Below are 17,632 nucleotides of genomic sequence, written 5' to 3' on the forward strand. Positions count from 1 at the left end.
TAATTTATTCGGAAACTAATGATAAATCGACCTATGACACAAAAATCACGTCCACGAACTGTACTTTGCAATTGGCATCAATCCTGACCTGCTAGGCAGAAGTCTGTGTTTCAGTTCTCATCATTTCCAAAGTCAATCTGGGTCTCGAACTTGGTTTAGTTCTTGAATTGAAGTCAAGTCACATTGTCTTGTGTTGTCCTTTCCTTGATGTTGGTTCACTTCGACAGGAAAAAATTTCGACGCCTTGATGTACTACCTAGTATTTTACCGAATTCTGTTGCCTTTGATATGGAAGGAATTACAATAAATTTTGTTTGAACATCGATCTAATTATGGGCTCTTGGCCAATAGAATTTGATATTCATAGTATCTATTCAGTTTCTGCAAGTGGGTTACAGAAGGCGCATCTGAAATTCTATATTCTAAATGTTCCAAATCAATAATGAAGTGACGATTGAGTAAAATTCATTCATATATGAACTTGGGTGTCTGTTTGCTCTGTGACTACAGTTTGTTTACACAACAATCATAGGCCTTATATTAGTAGTAATTTAATCATGCAAGATGACTGTGTTTTATTTCCCGGATTGTAGTCAAGGTCGACAGGTTGTTACACTTTGAAAACACCATTTTGTGTGATTAAATGAGGATTTCCAACTAAAGTTTGCAGAAAAAACATCAGTAAAATTATTTTGACCAGGCATGGATGCAATAAGTGTCATCGGTTATGTGGATGTATTGTATATTGTATGTTGACATAAATTCATATTCATTGTCATGGTGCTTACCCTGCTTATATAGCATCATGCAATGTCCGTTGTGATTTGATCAATCACCCTCTAGCTTGCGTTGATACCTGATTAACGTAAGATAATAGCCTGGGGCATTAAGATTTCTATCAGCCTTCTAGATGCTGTATTGCTCATACTCATGCATAAATATCTGTCAGATGGAAAGAGCTTTCTTCTGAGCAATTATAGTAGTATGCCTAGCAGTATCAGGGTGTGATAAATAGAACCGGTACAAATTGTTTTTGTATCATCATTTGGTATATATCTTGTTGCAGTAAGCCACTGTTCTTGTTAGTATCTTACTATGGTAGTTCTGCCGATCCTATGTTAAAATTTCAGGCTGTATGCTGAATAATATGTAAATTGCAAGAATGTATTTTTGTTATTGTGGCCTCATGCCGATTATTTAGCTTATATTTGATATTGTCAACCACCCATTGTGTGCATAGTGATTTTGATTGAAAAAACAGCTATTTAACATTTCACTGGTGCACATGAAATAATACAAGTAGATGTATTCGTCTTTCAAATACTAAAATTTTGAATCAATACCACAGGGCTTAAGCTCCAGGGTTGTAACCAAGTCGCAAGGCTTCGAGTCACAAGTCAATCTCACTTTAATACTTTTGACTCGAGTCAATTCGAATCATTTTCAATTCACCACCGAGTCAAGTCCGAGTCCAAGTTATCGAGCAGAGGGTCGAGTCCGAGCCATGGTATTATGACTCGAGTCCGAGTCCAAGTCATTGTGTTGACTGCTCAGTTTCCAGTTAAAGTCTTGTTAAACCCACTTTTTATAACTCTGTTTGGTGATATCAAATGGTTCGAATTAATAATATACTAATTTTCCTCTTTTTTAGCAGTTTCTGGTCGCATTTTCAAGTGCCAGTACCGATAGACGAAATCCCGATGGGGTGGTTACTTTACTATTCTTCGAAATTACAATCAAATATCGGTCTTGGCCACCTCAGTCACGAGTCATATGACTTGGTTCGAGTCATGTGAAATGACTCGAGTCCAAGTCGAGTCAATACACCGATTGACTCGAGTCGAGTCATTTCTGTATTTTAAGAAAGTGACTCAAGTTAAGTCGAGTCATCAGGAAATCGTGACTCGAGTCATTATAGCCCTGGTAAAATCACAACTTACCATTCTTTGACGCCAAATTCTCATGAGCCGTTGCTCATTTAGGCTACCATGGTTTAGAAACGAAGCCTTTTCCTTATAGCATATCTCTTTACATATCGCATATTTACAATCTGATTCGAGTAACATCAATTATGCATAAACCAAGACAATTTCAAAGGATTAAGCATCGTACGTGTATAACCTTCCAGGACTTTTTGTATAGTTATTTTATATTGCTGTTTGTCCGACGATGTCATAAGCCTGTGCCGTGTTGCTGAAATCTTTCGAAGAATGTCCCAAAATGCCTGACGCTGGTGTCGTGTCCCTGGGAAATAAAAAGGTCTTCTGTTACGTGTGTTCCTGTCGCTTGGTGGATGTCTTTGAATAATTCATTACGTAACGAGATGACGGAGAGAGATGATTCGCTCACTTTTAAGGGTCCGTTAAATAAAAACGGCAGCGACGCTAGCTCTCTCTCTAATAAAAGAAGGCTGAAGACAAAATCAATACGCAACCAATCAAATTCCACAGACCGTGACGATAAAAACGATGAAGTTTTCGACGAGAAGGAAATTTATGAACTGGACACAAGCTTAAAGGCACTTAATGATGTTGTGAAAGACTTGGAAGACTGCCTAGCAGATCAGATATTCGACCAAAGTGACGAGGGGGAAGATACATGTGAAAAAACATCTGATACATGTAAAGGTGAAAGTGTCACCAAGGAAAAGGTTGTGCGGGATTCCAGTTTGACGCGAAAGTTTTCTCACAATTCAAATCATTCTAATAATATCCTTTCTGATGAATTGAGCCGGCACCTGAATGATGTTTCATTGATAAATGGAGATGGTGATGAGCTTTGCGTTGAGATAAAGGAAAGAGATTCCGTTAGACCATTATTTGCGTTTACATTCGCTAAATCGGATTTATTACGACATTCACTTACCAGGCGGAGACGCTACCTTACAGCCAAGTAAGTGAAATTGATCGTCTGTAAAACCTGAATTTTACATGTGCGTTGAGCAATGCGCATGGTCAACAATTGTGTATTTTTAGCATACTCTTTGAATGACTGATGAGGCAAAACTGTCTTTGTTTAGCCCTAAACTTAGCCTGTCTCTTCAGCTCGTTTTTCCCTTTCAATCTGACAGGAAACGGGGTAAAAAATAAAGGTGATAATAGAGGGTTGTCAAGCCCCGCTGAATATGATGGAATCTGTCATTTTAATCGCGTTTTGTGAAGCAGACAGCTGCTTTTACACTTTACAGTCAGATGCTGCTGTTTTCGTGTGCTCGTATTAAATGAAATGATTTTAAAATAACCTATATTCCTACTAAATACTTGTTTTGAAAGGCATACCAATAATTTACTAGTCCAATCAATAATATCTCATTGCTATCAACCTAATTCATTACTGGTGCTGTGTTTTAGAACGATGGGCAATAATTCGAGTCATCACGCGGAGAAAAAAGGACCAAAGAAAGAGAAGAACAAAGGTTATTGAATGGCTTAAATTCGTAGTTGAGTTTGAGGAATTCGAAAGTTGATTGAAGTTCTTAAAATTTCGTACTGGTGCAGCATAGTATTTAGTATGAAACCCTTTGGCCTAGATAAATGAGACATGTTTCATTTTTGCAGTTGGAAGGAGGAAACTAAGGAGAGATGGCGGTGCTTCAGATGACAAGCAGGCAAAATCTATTGCTAGGAAGCGTTTACATTCGAAGAACTCCTCAAGGTCTGTGAATAAAATTCTGACCCAAGCTAAAATCTGGGAATGACAAGATAATGTAGGCTATCATTGTTATTTTTGTGCCATATAAGGTTCTATTTACCCACATCACTTGATTTATCGGAAATGAATGAATCTTAAATCTGGAGTCCAGGAATAGACTCTCGGAGGTACATAACTTCAATATGCAATTGAGTAAACCCGAATAATTTCGGCTGATACTCATCAGAGGTAATCGTCAACAACTAGTAGAGAATTGGAAAGAGCATTGTATATCAACATTGTCAACACTTGTATCACCAAATATGACGTCACCCATTCGGGTTTATTTCAATATGTATGGTATTCAATTGTATAGTGCAGGATAAGTAAGATATATGTTTTGATATACCGTAAGCTCAAGAATGTTGTGTCTCATACATAGGCCTAGCCTACTAACTCCCATAAGTAACCAAGTCAGTCCTTCCCAAACTTTCTTTTCGCCTTTCCTATGTAATAATGAGTCAAGCATTGAGTCGCTTTTCTAGTAAAAAAATTGACCGAATGTTCTGACATTTTCTTCCCACAACCGACCCATTCGTTATTTTTGCCCCCTGTCTCTCAAAATCTTCTCCAGGGAGGCGATATTGCCCCCTTGAAGAACCACTGGTTGTTGTGCATTTAATGACGCCTCTTATATGCGAGCACCTGCAGTATACCAAAGAATGTCTATCTGAGTAATTCAAAGTACACAGATCTAATGCTCCTGTATTCTCACTTTACGTGGACAGTCGCTATGCACAAAATGATTTGCTCAACATCCTTCAATTTACAGCTGACTGTAATCCTAGCTTGTTGATTTGCGGTGGCTTCATTCTACCACAAAATAATGTTGTGCCTTGTTGCTTTTTGTATTCAACGGTGACATTGTGTCGGTGAAAAAAAGCGAAATCACGGAGGCGTTCGATAGATTCATTGTATGTTAATGTTTCGGTAAAGTTTTTAAAATGTGTGCTTGTTTTCGTAATATTTTTCCCTACAATAATTTGCCAATGCGTAATGTCGCTGATCAAACAATTTCGTAAGTTACTTACTACGTAACAGCAAACTGATTTTGTGGCAATGGGTCGGAATATCGCTTATTCACAGCAACCTGGTATGTTACAGATATTCGAAAAATGACGACGATAGCAGCCTTCCATCTCCAGAGCATACTCAGTCGACAGATAAGAGCGATGCCAAAGGTGAGATCCGGAAGTTTTAACGTTTCAGTCTTATGTAGAATATGTGTAGGTTACATTTCATATTCATGCCTCGGGTAATATTATCGTGTGTGTTGTCATGCGCGCTAATGCCGTATCGTAGCACGTTTTTCGACGCGAGTAACTTTCGGCGCATTTTACAGTCTATAGATGACGGTGCCGCTACGATGTTGTGACCAATTTGCATCTTTCAGCTGACGATAAATATTCCGCCGGAAAGATAAAATCTCCGCGCTTGACCGATTCTCCGACTTCCTCTACGTCAAACGTCTCGAATCGATCGTTTTATGACTTGCTCTCGTATAAGCCGTCTCTCCAGTCTGAGTTTGACTTCAGGAAAAGTACTTTAAAATCGTCAGTCGGCAAACTAGGGGGTGAGATTTTTGTGGAAGGAATTTATTTACTATTTTTGAAGTCGGGTCTGTTATTGTATAATAGTTGGTCAAAGTACAAAGTTTTTATACTGATATATGATTTATACTGGATAACAAGTAGAAGTATCATTTTCCAAGATATCTCAAAACTACTTCAAGTGGAAGTAGAAAGTGATGATCTGAAAATTACTAATTCGTAGTTTTAAATAGTAGCAGATTTGATCGAGACTAAACGTACCGTTTCGCAGTCGATTGTAGTTGGGCTACTTTTGAAAATTGCAGAATGCGTCTTCAAATACAAATATTTGATCAAATAAATGCTTGCGAAGAAATCAATGCCTGCGACTTGGGTTCGGATCATGTTTTTCGTACTGTAACTCCTATTTCATATCCAGCATCACTTTGAATTTTCTCGATAAACCAATGACGTAGATTCCTGCAGCTATTGTTTAAACAGCAATTTGCCATCGTGTTTGTATGTCTTTTTCGTGCGCGGCGGTATCGCTGTCAAATCGAAATCGAGATGATGCTTTTGGCTGATATTATCGCAGGTAAAATTATGCTATATCTTTCAGAGGAGCATGAGCAATCGCACCGGGAGGACAACTGTCCAGGAGGGAAACTTGCAGATTCAACACTGGCAACCTTAAACGGCGTTCGCTGCGCGATATCAAGCCTACAGGGCGCTGTCGACAATACGAATGGTTAGTTCTATGCGTTGAATCGGCCAATGACGCGTCTCGCGTAAGATGCAAACTGTATCAGCTTTTTTGGAGTAGACTACTCATGTAGGCTTTGCCTGTTTCTTGACTACTCCCACTTCCACTTGACAATTTGTTAGGCAAAAGTAGGCTACTTTTTAGACTCTCGATTTGGTAAGGTAGAAAGTAGTTTTGGAATTTGTTTGCATCACGTTTACAAGCGAAATTGTCGTAAGGACTCGGGGAAATAACCCCTGTATCGCCATAACTGAATATATTTTGAATATATTATTAATTTTGCGTTAGCCGTGAGAACGCACCCTGCAATTTTGAAAGTAGCCGCCTTCGAACAACTACTTAAATCTAATTTTTAAAACCAAGCAATTCGGTGATTTTGAAATCTTAATTTTTTATGTCCACTCGAAAAAGTTTTGACGTGTCTTGAAAATCGGTACTTCTTCTTGAGTACTTCAATGGATCAATGGAGTACTTGCTGATTAAGTGTCAGATGAAATCTAACAACAGCCAGTGTACAGGAATCTGTGTATTCAAATTGTGGTGCAATATTGACAGATAACTTTGAGTTATTTCATTCTATCACCGAAAATGCGCCCGGTCTGAACAAAGACATATTTCAGCCGCGATGCGTATCGCTCTGCTGTGTGCTTTTATAACGCCAAGTGAACTGCGAAACCGCAGATAATATGTTAACTGTAATGGCTAAGGCCGGATGCAGCGATATTCGTGAGAGTTGTGTATCAATTGTAGGCCTACGCCTACGTTATTGTTAATGGGTCCAGTCGCTTCTGAAGTTTTCTTTGTACTGGCACAATCATACAAAATGACTTCATACTCGGCATGATTTAGCTTGCAAAAAGTAGTTATTTGACTGGAAAAAAACTGTGGTAGTAGAATACTGAACACAAGACAACTGCTTGGCTTACTCGGAAAAGTAAATTTCAAGCTTTGACGGATTTCGTTTCGTATTATTCGCATACCTGACCGGAATTATTTTTCTAATCTATGTACCTCGATCACTAGATTTTGAACGACCATCCATGGTCCCGTACAGCAGGAAGCCGTTTTGAGAACTTATATTTTGCTGAAGTAGGCGGTTATCTGTTCGAGCACCTCTTTGTGTACTTGAGAATAGAAAAATTTGTTGTTTTATTGAAGATTTTAGATTTTCTTGTTCCACAGTCCAGTTCATTCGTTTCAAGTGCCGCTCGTATGCCAGGTCGGAATTTATTTGCGCGCTTGTGGTAAGGTCAGCTTGGTTAATTGTCGGCGCTGCGTTTATTGATGGAAGTATTACGTTGATATTCTATGGATCATGTACTGTACAGTGTACACAGTTCGCAGGACTTGGTTTCGGATGGTTTGAAATTGTGAAGCAAAAAAAAAAACTAAATCATTATGTGTGATATGATAACAAATCAGCGGGATCAAAGTTTACTGAAGGCAAATAAAATTGTGCAGGGCTTGGAATATTTGCTGTAAAACCTTGTTTTGGCAAATTCCGCGAACGCCCACCTGGAGCAGTGGTTCTAAATCTTACAGTGCCTGACTAGATTGTAATATACATTTTCGGAATCAGTGCGACAGATGGCTAAAATTTTACCAGATTTTGTTCTCGTCTTTTAATGGTGGCAAGGTTATAAAAAGAACTACCGTACATTGGATTTTTGCGATGTGTATTGTATTTTTGGGGTCGGGGTCTTCCAAAAGTTTGAGTTAAGGCTTGTTAAAAGTGCTGTGCCGAATTACCGCTTCAATCATTTTGTCCGAATTTCAGAAAAATCAACGCCGACCGATTTCTGGAAGGGTAAAAATTACTCGGGCAAGAGACACCCCGCCATCAGTACGTCCTACCCCATTCTGTCAACACGGACCCCTCTTTCGCCCGCGTGTTCGCAACAATCGCCTAACCCAGACAGCCCCGCCGAACCAGCGGCCACCCAGGACGCCGACAAGTAAGCAAATTTCTACTTTTAAAACACGCTTCGAGGTAGCTTGAACAGAACAGCAGGATTGTAAAAAAAGGGTATGCAGCATACCGTAATTTTCCATGTATAGTATGCGCCCATGTATAATGCGCAGTGGCAGTGCGGCAGTGCGCACCCTTAAAATGCCATATCAAAACTAGGAAAAAGCCTGTACCCTGTACGAGCAGGCGATCGACCAAGCGTCTGATACGAGAGCATTGTGTTCGTACGGAGTGTGTTTGAAGCGGCAGAGAAGAAAGGTGTATCAACTAGATTTCTACCATAGCGTGGGGTGTGAACCAGGCGAACGATACTTTTACCCCCTTCAAATGGGTGATAACGAGTCGAACACACCTACCAGGGGTGGAAAGTAGGTGCGTTAATCAGATTTACACCAAAGTCCGTGCATGATGGCTGGGTGCGATGCGCGATTGACAACAGACAAGAACAAAGTTGTAATTGCAAGTTTTAGTTCGAGAGATCTTAAAAACACAATGCAAGCGTCCCTCAGACTTCTATTTACCAATATTCTAACGTTCTGCTATTTACAGCGCTGGAAACTGTAAAAATACATCCGTAAACTACTTAGTTTTTCGCACAATTTTCAAACTAAAAATGACGACAACTCAGATGCTGTTTCACAGATAGACGCTTTATTACTTGGTTTAAGTAGAAACAGTCGGTTCATGGAGAACCTTGCGGTATTTCACAGACTGACAGTACTTTACAAGATTAATCTCGACACACTGTGCGACAATACCTTGCCGTCAAACGATAGTCCCGATGTCAACGCCGACTCAGCCACTGTGACGGATGAATGTCAACAATTGGATGAAGCCGAAGCTAATCTGATGTCGAACATCGACAAACTGATGTCTTCCGAACGCGGGTTTGAAGGTACGATTAACGATATCCTGCTATCAAATTCAATATGGCAATCATTTCCTTTGGCACTTACGTATTGTAGTACATTTATTGGTAATATGTTGATTGTATTTAATAGGTTAATTCTTAATTCTGATTGTCTTCGATTCATTTCGAAACGTCCCAGTCAGGAGTGAACATTCGTAAACACTGTACATTCTTTGATGGAACATTTCATCACTTCATCAATATTCAATATATCATAATTAAGACATTGTATTTTATTCTAGCCTTCGCCGCACTGCACTTCTCAATCTATTTGTATTTCTACGTCTACTTCTAGTTGAATAGCGTAATTATGCGCTCTCGTACGGAATATGATGCTACTATTTCAACTTCCTAGTGTCAGTATTGCGGGAATAGGTTACATTTCAACTTAGCACCCCGTTACGATATAGTTTAGATATTTGTTGCTGTAATCAATATTCACAATTTCAGTAGCAGCGTGAAGTGCAGCGTTTCGGAAAGAGCATGCCCAGATTACTCACATAGGGGTTGTTTAACATCGTAATTATCTAATAACAGATGGCGTGCATGGAAAATATAGTAGACAGTTTTATGAAGGATCCTACCAGTGGTGTATCTAAAGGACAGCTGTCAGTTATTGGCTGCTATTAATGGTTCATTGTCGGTTTAATATAATTCTGTTTGTTCAATAATAGGCTAAATATGGCGCCTTCAGCATGTATTTAGGTTGTTTAGGATCATGCCTGCTATGACTGTTTCAACTTTTCCCCTTCGATTTATCTCTCGTCTTGCAAGTTACATGAGAGGTGTTTTGGGATGCAATTGCACACCTAACAAGTCTACTCCCGTAGTGTTCGATGCGGCGTTTTTATAATTGCAAACGCGAGCCGCGAAGTTGTTGTGGTGCCGGCAATGAACATCACCTAGCGAATTCGCTGTGCGCGACATATAGCACGCTTCGAAATCTCAATTAAGGAATGCGCTTCGCGTTGATTGATCAGAGAGCAGACAAGGTGGCGCCGATATGACAATGGACTTTTCAACCCCCATTGTCTTCTGATCATCGGTGAGAAATGCACTCATTTGGAAGCGACATTCACATTTGAAATTCGGATTACAGACGCAGTGGTATGCCTACTTGGGTGTTCGCTATATCACCGGCGTTGCCGTTGAAATGTAGGCTTGTAACGCAATGCTATATTACCGCCAATGCCATCTCGAGAATTGAGTAGTAATGTTATCAAATCGATGTCGGGTATCATTATTATCTGTAGGCAAATTGGTTAGGTCTGAGTGAATTGCGCGTGACTGCCAGTATAACATTCAAGGTCGGCTAACCTCGTGCGCGTTCTCATAGATAACGAAGCCTTGTTCACTTGCCCTGCGCGCTTATTAAGAATGCACGCACGTTATATTATTGGCGTTGGTAGATGGTCTTTAACGCACCCGACCACCGTAAGACGCCTTAAAAACGAAATTAATAAATGAAACTGGATCCTTTTAGGCCTTTTACGTCTGTATGCGCCCTGACACCTACCACAAATGTGCAATGTGCATTTGTTCCTTAAGGCTGCTACCAGTATAATTATATCCCGCTTGTTCTCCCTTGGAGACTACACCTAACCTCTGACCAACTGTGAACCATAGCGCCGCATGTAGCAACATCAGAAATGCAACAGATATTCAGTAACATCGGATGAAGCATTGTGAGCCTGCCGTGTTGACAGTTTCAATCGAGAAGCTAGTATGTCCGATGGCACCTGGCCTGAGTGAGAGACAGTGTCACAGGAAGATTTAACTTGACCATATAGTTCTATTTATTTAAACTGTGCTGCTCCTGTAGAGTATATTTGCTTCAGCTGTAGAACTTACTGATTTTCATGGGCTGTAAAATGAATGCCTGTATCACAACTGCTGCCTCAATGCTGAACGATTGTAGCTTTGTGCATTGTCTCAACGCTTATCACACATAATAGGCGTGTGCATAGTGCAAATTGATTAGACATGCCTTCTGGGTCTTGATCAATACCTGACAGCTTTCCCCCTTTCGAGAACAGCAATCAGCTTTTACCACCTTCCAGGTCAATATAAGAACCATCGTCAGCATTAGTTATTGATTCACACCAGAGTAAACATCGGAATCGTACAGGCGCGGCAGTTTGAAAATGGGGAAAATGTCTTTGAAAGTCAACAGCGTGAATTGATTTGTATTTTGTGTGCTTAGGGATGCGCCTTGTCGGATGATTTTAATTCAAGTGTAAAATGTCTTGTTTCTACATCCGTGTTTTTATGAGATGATTTTGGCTTTGCTGGAGTGTAGTCATACGAAATTGACTTTGAAATCGCTGGATAATTGAAAAGCTAAGCCCGGTTTAACAGCGTTAACTAGATGATTTGGTTATTCGTCGGTGAGCTAAGTGAATGGCCTCTATAGAAAAGGGTAATACTGACTTGCCTTACGGTATTGAACGCATTTCTTGCTGGCGGTAACAGAGGGATTTGTGTTTCGCTCGTGATGGATTTGTAGCTATCGATCAAACTATGTTCGGCTGTGAAAGAATCATGAAATATTAAGGCATGGCACCAGGCTGTAGCCTTTGCAATGTGGTTGGCATTGATCTTCAACAAATTTGAACCGGCAAGTAGCAGTTGAACTGTGAGATACAACAGCATGGAAGGAGTGACAATGTTTAGCAGAAAAGTGGAGGATTCAGCTTTCAGCGAGAGATAGTGCGTTTTTTGCAATCAATGAGGGTCTTAAAATAGATTCATTAATACTCTTGAATTGCAATTGAACATTGGAACATTGTATGGAGTATGGCATATAAGTTATTAGCTGTCATGTAGCGATAGGTCCACTATAAACAAACTTTTAATCTCTTTGATCTTAACCCCAAGTGGTTAGTGATGACTCGAACCTGGTGTCTTATATTAGGTATTTTAGACGAAATTTAAGTTCATGCTGCTTGACCTGTAGTCTTGCTCATATACGTAATTGTTATTGCTAGTGTTAGTTTATGATATTCTGATCTCAACATTCCCATTGCGTCTATTATGATAAAAGAATATAATTATGGGTTATTTGCATTGTGGTCAGTAACCAAGTACTTTTACTTTTTCGAAGTAAAGCAAAGTAGGCCCTGGGCCATTCCATACACAGACAACCGATGTTCACATCACTACCTCTTCAAATCTCCTGAAATTTGGTACACGTACAGATGAGCTAATTCCAAACAGGATGAACTTTATTTTATGAAAATTGGACCTTGGGGTCAGAAGTTACGTCACTTTGAAAATTGACAATTTTCTGCTCATTTCGGGTCTGCACATCTTTGGTTTTATCAATGAAATATTCAAGAAGGTGTTGCTAGATGTCTACAAATGAAGTGTGCTCTTGAAACTGCAATTTCATCACTTAACAGTCTCAAAACCAAAATCAAATAGCTATGAACGAATTCTCCTTGAAGCAAACTTTCATTTAAGATCGTTTTTTTGAAAATATGTTGATATGTTTTTGAGCAATCCGCAGTCTAAATCGTGTAATGCCTGACTGATTTTAGATTTCCCCCCCAATTTAACCTTTGACCCTAACCTACAGGGTATTAAATTTCACTTGGAAATATAGACGATTAGACAAGCTTCAGATAAATCCAAGTGCCGTATCTCAACTGTCATCCAACATCTAGCAACACCTTCTTGAATATTTCATTGATAAAACCTGAGAAGTGCAGACCCGAAATGAGCAGAAAATTGTCAATTTTCAAAGTGACGTAACTTTTGACCCCAAGGTCCAATTTTCATAAAATAAAGTTCATCCTGTTTAAAATTAGCTCATCTCTGTGTGTACCAGATTTCAGGAGATTTGAAGAGGTAGTGATGTGAACATCAGTTGTCTGTGTATGGAATGGTCCCCCTACCAGTCATGTCGGGTGGTAAGCATTCGTTTGGAAAGCATTGAAATATGTGACTTATGCGCAAATTACCAAATTTGCATTTCAAATTCAAATATATTTGCATACATTCATATACATTAATGAAGTATTTATGCTTTTTCGGTTTTTTTCGACTACTTCTCCTTGAACATTTGTTTCAGGTAAAACTGCTTATTTTTTATGCTTTAAAATTTTTTTAAAGTAGAAAGTACATGGAACAAATTTTCATCACTTTATTGCAGTGGTTCTCAACCTTTTTTTAGACACGCCCCCTTTATGATAGTGAAAAATTTCGCGCCCCCCTTATCGTCATATCACAAAATCCCACCGGGATGCTAGCAACCCCAACAGATTGTTTGATGGCATGGAAGGTTATGACTGTTGATGAGCGAATTAAAAAATATGAAATTCGGTCTATATATAAAGAAACACGCGTGAATTGAAGGTAAATCGCGGAGAGCGCGAAATTTTTTTCAGTTGACCGCTTCTCTGGCCCCCCTTCAGATGCTTTCACGCCCCCCCCCCCCCAGGTTGAAATCGTCTGAAGAACCGCGTGGAATTGCCATTACAGTAATTGGGAAATATATTTTAAAAGATTTGTAGTGTCTTGAGTAATTTGAATAATCAGGGCGAAGAGATTGTTAAAGCTCATGTAATTTAGTAGAAATATAAGGTAGTACATCTACTTCTCTTGAGTTCCTACGCTGACTAATTTGAACACCTCTGGTTATTAGGCCTAATATATGATACGAATATCGATTAGTCCTTGTTGAATGATTTAAAGTGACAATTCTTTCTGTAGGTTCTTTGCTACAGTCTTGGTTGCTATCGTCTGCTACCGACGAAGGGTTTAAGTATTTTGTCGATCGTTTTTGCGATTCCCTGGTGAGATCGAGGATACTTATCGCAAGGGACACGATGGAGGGGAAAAATTCGGACAAGGAAAATGTTGCGGCCGATGGAAAGAAGACGTTGTTCAACCGGCTCAAGTTTGTGGTGAGGAAGCAGTAAACTCTCACTTTTAGATGGTGTAGCCACGTAGGAACATAATTAATTGGTGGATAATTTTGACTTGCTCAGCTCTGTTTTTTGTAGTCACTAAACGCGTTCAGTTACGATTTACTTTTGCTTTTTGGAGTAGGCCTACTACTTACTCAAGTCTACTGGCAGTTTTCAAAGCAAAACTACTTCTGAAACTAAATTTTGTAAAAGTAAAAAGCAGTGTTGGGTATGCTTGGATCGCATTTTTATGTGAAATTGCGATAACTGAACGAAATATGCCCTCTATCAGAGTAACTGAATATATTTCTGAAAATTAATCCTAATTGTGGTGTCATTAGCTTCTTTTGTGTTAGTCGCTAAGATGCACTTTGAAATTTTGGAAGTAGACATCTTCAACTACCTACTAAAACTGCACGAACTTTTGACCAAATCCGCTTTATGAAACTAATTACTAGAGTGCTTTTCAGAGTCTGAAACGTAGACCTTCATTTTCCCCTTGTTTGGACATATCCTGTTTACTTCCATTCCACCTCTACTCCTCCATTATCTGGGCAGGACTACCCACTTCTAAACGTTACATGTCACAAAGTAGAAAGTCATTTTGCTGTGTGTCTGTCTGCATAAATTTTATGACAACCCAGCAAATCGACCCCTCACTGACGGTAACCGAGTATATTTTTTAAAGTGGCGCCGGTTTTTAGAATCCTTATTCAACTTCCATTAGTTGCAATGTCGCACCACACAATTTCGGCAGGAAAAACCTTTGGTAAACTGCTAAAAGTAGGCGACCTAGGGTTGTTCCAAAATATCTATTTTTGCGTATTCCGGGGATTCACAGATTAGATAATTGGGTTGCCTAAGAAAAAGCTGCACACCAAATTCGGCTTGATACCAACTGGTAGATGTGAACGTACACAGGAGTTTAAAAATTTTAAATTTAATATAAAAAAATTTTAATTTTTCTTTTCAAATTTCACTGTCAACCCCATGAAATTGTTGAGTTGTCCAAAAAAAAACGATGCTTCAAAAATTTTGCTCACTTCCAACCTGTAGAAGGGAAGTTAATGTAGTTGAAAGTTTTGGATTTGCAAAAATAGCCTGGGTGGTGGATAATCCCAGAATTAATAATGAACAACTCAGATAACTTTGCTTCTACGGGTTGGAAGTGAGCAAAATTTTTTAAGCATCGTTTTAGTGGACAACTCAACAATTTCATGGGGTTGACAGTAAATTTTGAAATTCTTTTTGGCATTTTTTTCAATAATAAATTAAAGATTTTCAAACTCCTGCGCGTTTACATCTACCAGTTGGTATCAAGCCGAATTTGGTGAGCAGCGTTTTCTGAAGCGACTTAACCATTTACTCGGTGACTTTTTGAGCAACCCTTTGAGACCCCTCGACCAAATCTACTTTTTGTAACTACTCCTGTTTCCGCTCCCACTTGAAATAGTTTTGACATGTCCTGGAAATCGCCATCGTTTCTTGCACCTCAGCGACTGCTTCTGAAACTCGTTCTCTTGACTCAGCCTCAGCAAATCTACACGTGGGGCCCTTTCAGCCGAATCAGCACCACCAGCTCGTCGAACGGAGTCTCGACCTACAAGGATTACGCCAGACGGCAGGTCGAAGTCACTCCGACCTTGTCGCCTCTAGCGGTTTCAGGTAAGAAATCTTGTACGAGCCAAGTCTTTTGTATTGTAGATCATGTCACAGTGAGTGAGTGAGTGGTAGGCCTACTCAAATACCGGACTCGAACTCGAATCAGTCAGGTACTAGATTTTGACCAACCCTATATTATGTTACACATACGTTTTGCGACTCACGAGTTTGATGCACCTGTTCGTATGACATTCCAGTTTTTGAGATCTCAACAGCAGGGCTCTTCAAAAATGACTTTTTTCTCAAATCGTACTGGCTACTTGATAAAATCGTTAGGTTACCTAATTTAGGCCTACACACCAAATTTGGTTCAATTCCAACCAGTAGCCGCATTGCTACAGGAGAAGAAAGTTTCTATTTATTATATAAAAATAAATAACATAAAATTTGAAAATTTTCTGTTCACCCCATGAAAGTGTCAAGTTGTCTATAGAAACGATGTTCACCAAATTTGGCTCAATTCCAAACAGTGGAAGCGGTGTTATTGCAGTCGAAAAATTTGGATTTGAATAAAATAGTATTTATGGTAGGCACCATCATAATAAATAATAAAAGAATTGGTCACCGTGAATACTATTTTATTCATAATCCAAATTTTTCGACTACAATAACTCCGCTTCCACTGTTTGGAATTGAACCAAATTTGGTGAACATCGTTTCTATAGACAACCTAACACTTTCATGGGGTGAACAGAAAATTTTCAAATTTTTCGTTATTTATTTTTTAGATAGTAAATAGAAACTTTCTTCTCCTGTAGCAATGCGGCTACTGGTTGGAATTGAACCAAATTTGGTGTGTAGGCTTAAATTAGGTAACCTAACGATTTTATCAAGTAGCCAGTACGATTTGAGAAAAAAGTCATTTTTGTCAGAGCCCTACTCAACAGTCAGGTTGGTGGGGGGACTGTTTCTTCCCAAGTCTCCTTTAGCTCCCAGGACATCCGTCTACTTGATCTTCATGTTAAAGAGAGCAGAGAACACAGCTTCGCAAATATATATAATGCATTGTATCTAATTGTGCAACATTGTTTGCGTCAGGCCATGACATGAGTTGGGTGGAAATCGATTCAGACAAGGAAGACAATTCTGGTAGTGTTGACGCTCCATTGGAAGAGCCAGAGTCGTTGGAAGACGCTGATACTGCTGAAGGTTCGTCTTCTTGTTAGATACTTTTTCCTCACTGAATTTGTTTTGATCTTTGTAGATATTTACGAAGTCATAACTTTTTTAACGTTCCACATAATTATCATGGTCAACTTTGTAAGCACAGTTTCTAAATTTTGCTCTGCCAATTATCGTGCGACCAGCATAAGTACACCGTCGTTATTTTGAAGTAGGATGGAACTCGTGGAATCATTCGACATAAATTGAAAGATATGGCAATCGTAGATATCGCAAATGCAAAGTACAACTTGTAATAAGAAGAAGCAACGCGCTTTTGACATTAATTTTAAACAAAGCCAGCCTGTTTTCTACATACTCGTTAATGAAGCAGCTGCATGACGGAGTTGTCTCATTTTACAATGGTAGGAAATATAGGCGCATGTCAATCTTTTTTGCCCATTTGTAATGGTCCCAGTGTCCATAACTCTTTCAGAGTCTCCTATAATCTTTATAAAGAGGCCTCTTGGGATATCGAGACTGGGTGGTCCGTTACTGATGAATATTTATTAAACCATTATGAGAGAGGTTTTGCATTATTGTCTCAAAACGGCTCGCGATGATCAATTGATGCTGCAATAAATTTCTAGCAGATTCAATGTCGTCTAGAAATGGCCGTAAGATGCTTGTGTGAAAATGATGTATGATTTCATCTGCCGCTGACGCATATGCGTCTTACGGTTTTGTGGCGAGATTCGTGTTCCTCCTTGTCATCGACGCTTCAATTTAAAACTGTTTATAATAAGTAATTTCAGACTCGTGGTATACCATTAAAATAGACTACTAGCGGAGTTATTGTTCAATGTAGTTGCTGATCATTATTAGGTGAGAGCAGTGGCCTACGGTAAAACATATTTGATAAGGGTGTATAAGGAATTCGCGATGTAGATCAAAGCTGTTCAGAGTAGTAACTGACTGGTTTTATAATGGGCTCATGTACATTTTATAAATTGGTTTGTTCAGTAATGTATTTTGGCAGTCCAGCAACAGATTTGATGGCTATAGACTCATTCAAATGTGTCTGATGTGTCGCAAATC

The 17,632-nt window shown here is 39.2% G+C and overlaps 1 protein-coding gene across 2 annotated transcripts in view; it reads left to right on the top strand.

The window, feature by feature from the left end:
- Positions 1-604: 604 nt before the first annotated feature.
- LOC145438924 (uncharacterized) overlaps positions 605-17,632 on the top strand; it is a 32,532-nt gene continuing 15,504 nt past the window's right edge. The window contains exons 1-11 of one of the 2 annotated variants that reach the window (XM_080316316.1): positions 605-2,892; positions 3,351-3,415; positions 3,558-3,654; positions 4,795-4,871; positions 5,084-5,263; positions 5,839-5,967; positions 7,760-7,937; positions 8,662-8,846; positions 13,575-13,768; positions 15,301-15,436; positions 16,472-16,594. In XM_080316316.1, the coding sequence (XP_080172442.1) occupies positions 2,294-2,892; positions 3,351-3,415; positions 3,558-3,654; positions 4,795-4,871; positions 5,084-5,263; positions 5,839-5,967; positions 7,760-7,937; positions 8,662-8,846; positions 13,575-13,768; positions 15,301-15,436; positions 16,472-16,594 (1,963 nt within the window). In that variant the 5' untranslated portion in view covers positions 605-2,293. The remainder of the gene's footprint in view (positions 2,893-3,350; positions 3,416-3,557; positions 3,655-4,794; positions 4,872-5,083; positions 5,264-5,838; positions 5,968-7,759; positions 7,938-8,661; positions 8,847-13,574; positions 13,769-15,300; positions 15,437-16,471; positions 16,595-17,632) is intronic. The other variant, XM_080316317.1, reaches the window with a different exon arrangement.

Source organism: Botryllus schlosseri, chromosome 5 (genome assembly GCF_051294905.1).
Source record: "Botryllus schlosseri isolate E-star chromosome 5, Bs_hap1, whole genome shotgun sequence".
NCBI lineage: Eukaryota > Metazoa > Chordata > Ascidiacea > Stolidobranchia > Styelidae > Botryllus > Botryllus schlosseri.